The sequence below is a fragment of the Octopus bimaculoides genome, chromosome 16 (genome assembly GCF_001194135.2).
Source record: "Octopus bimaculoides isolate UCB-OBI-ISO-001 chromosome 16, ASM119413v2, whole genome shotgun sequence".
NCBI classification, from domain to species: Eukaryota; Metazoa; Mollusca; class Cephalopoda; order Octopoda; family Octopodidae; genus Octopus; species Octopus bimaculoides.
The window spans coordinates 52695472-52697573 of NC_068996.1; the positions used below are offsets into that span (position 1 = coordinate 52695472).

General features: G+C 31.1%; 1 protein-coding gene across 1 annotated transcript in view; it reads left to right on the forward strand.

Moving 5' to 3' along the window:
• LOC106870460 (sodium/glucose cotransporter 4) overlaps positions 1 to 2102 on the forward strand; it is a 96758-nt gene that overhangs the window by 37839 nt on the left and 56817 nt on the right. Inside the window, exon 6 of the mRNA XM_014916561.2 lies at positions 156 to 261. Within this exon, the coding sequence (XP_014772047.1) occupies positions 156 to 261 (106 nt within the window). The remainder of the gene's footprint in view (positions 1 to 155; positions 262 to 2102) is intronic.

Genomic DNA, 2102 nt, shown 5'->3' on the forward strand with positions numbered 1-2102 from the left:
GTATATATGTCTATCTATCTATCTATCTATCTATCTATCTATATATATATATATATATATATATATATATATATATATATATTTAAATGCTAAAGATATTTACTTGTGATATGTTTTTTATAACATTTTTATTTTGTTTATTAATTTGGTTTCAGGCTGATTTGTACTCAGGTGCTCTGTTCATCACTCTAGCTGCCAACATGAATATCTACCTTGCTGTACTAATACTGCTTGTAATATCTGCATTATTCACCATAGGAGGTAAGATTTTAAAAAAGCTTCTTGATCGATCCATCCATTTGTTGTTTAATCCTTTTAATATCAATCTACTTGAAGCTGTTCCTGGTTCTTTGATACAAAATCAGTATTTTAAAGTTTTCTAAAATAAGACCTTCCTTCAAAATTTCATGTTAATCTATGTTCCTAAAACAAGATAAATACTGACAAAATCCTTTTACCAAATTCTTCATTATTTTCAAAATTAATAGCAACAAGGGCAGCAGTGTATTTCAATTGAAATATGGTACTAAAAGTATTTGATTGAAAGAATGCATTTCTGTTTTACGAGATACAATTTCACTTCATTACAAGAATCATTGAGTTTTGTTTCATGAAATATCGTTTTTGCAGTTTAATTGCTGCTTGCACATGCAAATATATTCATCTGAGTTTTATAAAATGCATGTAATTAAAAGTACCCACTACACTCTCGTAGTCGTTGGCGTTAGGAAGGGCATCCAGCTGTAGAAACTCTGCCAAATCAGATTGAGCCTGGTGCAGCCTCTGGCTCACCAGTCCTTAGTGAAACCATCCAACCCATGCCAGCATGGAAAGCAGACATTAAATGATGATGATGATGATGATGACGACGATCAGGAAGGGTGTCCAAGTGTATAACACTCTTTTAAAAAAGGGAACCATGGAAAATACACAAACTTCCATTTGTCAAACTGAAAACTGTTATAGTGGTTGTTTGGGGGTTTCTTTAGTAAAGGAATCAGCATTAACCCATTACCATTCTGATTATGCTGTCAAATGTAATGCCTATTTATTCTCATTGTTTTGAATTTATCATGCGTTATATCATAGGGTCAAGATTTCAATGATGTGATTGTTTACTTTTAGAATGACATTGTAGGGTAGGTGTGAGAGAGCAGATCTGGCCATTTTAAGCAGAATATTTGGTAGCATATTTGGGCCAAATACGGCTGGTTTAATCCTTAACACTAAGACATTTTCTGTATTGCTTATTTGTTCACATTGTTTTCAATTAACCATGCATCACCCTATAGCTTCAAGATTTCAACAATGTGATTGTAAATTCCTAGAATGACATTGCAGGGTAGGTGTGAGAGGTTGGATAGGCTCATTTGAGCGTAAAACAGATTGACTATCTAGGTCAGATGTGGCCAGTTTAAATGCTAAAATGTTTCAAGCATTTGCTATTGATGTTGTTTGGTTTTATAAATTATGTCTTTAGTTTCTATAGTTTATTAGTCTTATAATGATAAGAGAAAATACTTTTTATTTCCTTGCAGTAGGTTAAGTATGTATTATATCTTGGGTTTTCAAATCTCAGCAGTTTGTTCTCATATAAGTTTAGGAAGCTATTCTACAAGTATATATATATATATATATATATATATATATCATAGTAAAGGGTAAAAATCATTAATGATTTTACCAAAGGGTCAGCACCAAAATAAAAACCTCATAGGCGAATTTTACAAATATTACAATAATCATATACATAATTATAGCAAGGGATTGGCTATAAACCTCTCCACACGCTAGAAATAGATGCCAAAAGACACTAATACCACCTTAAAAACTCCCAAAAATAAAGTACAGGCTGTAGTCGAGCAAAAGAAAGATAATGTATTAAACTTTTGGTTAAATGTGTACAAGATCCTGTTTCAAGCTTAAGGTAGTTTTTAAGGTGGTATTAGCATTTTTTGGCATCTATTTCTAGTGTGTGGAGAGACTTATAGCCAATCCCTTGTTATAATTATGTATATAATTATAATATTTATACATACATACACACACACACACACACACACACATATATATATATATATATATATATATATATATATATA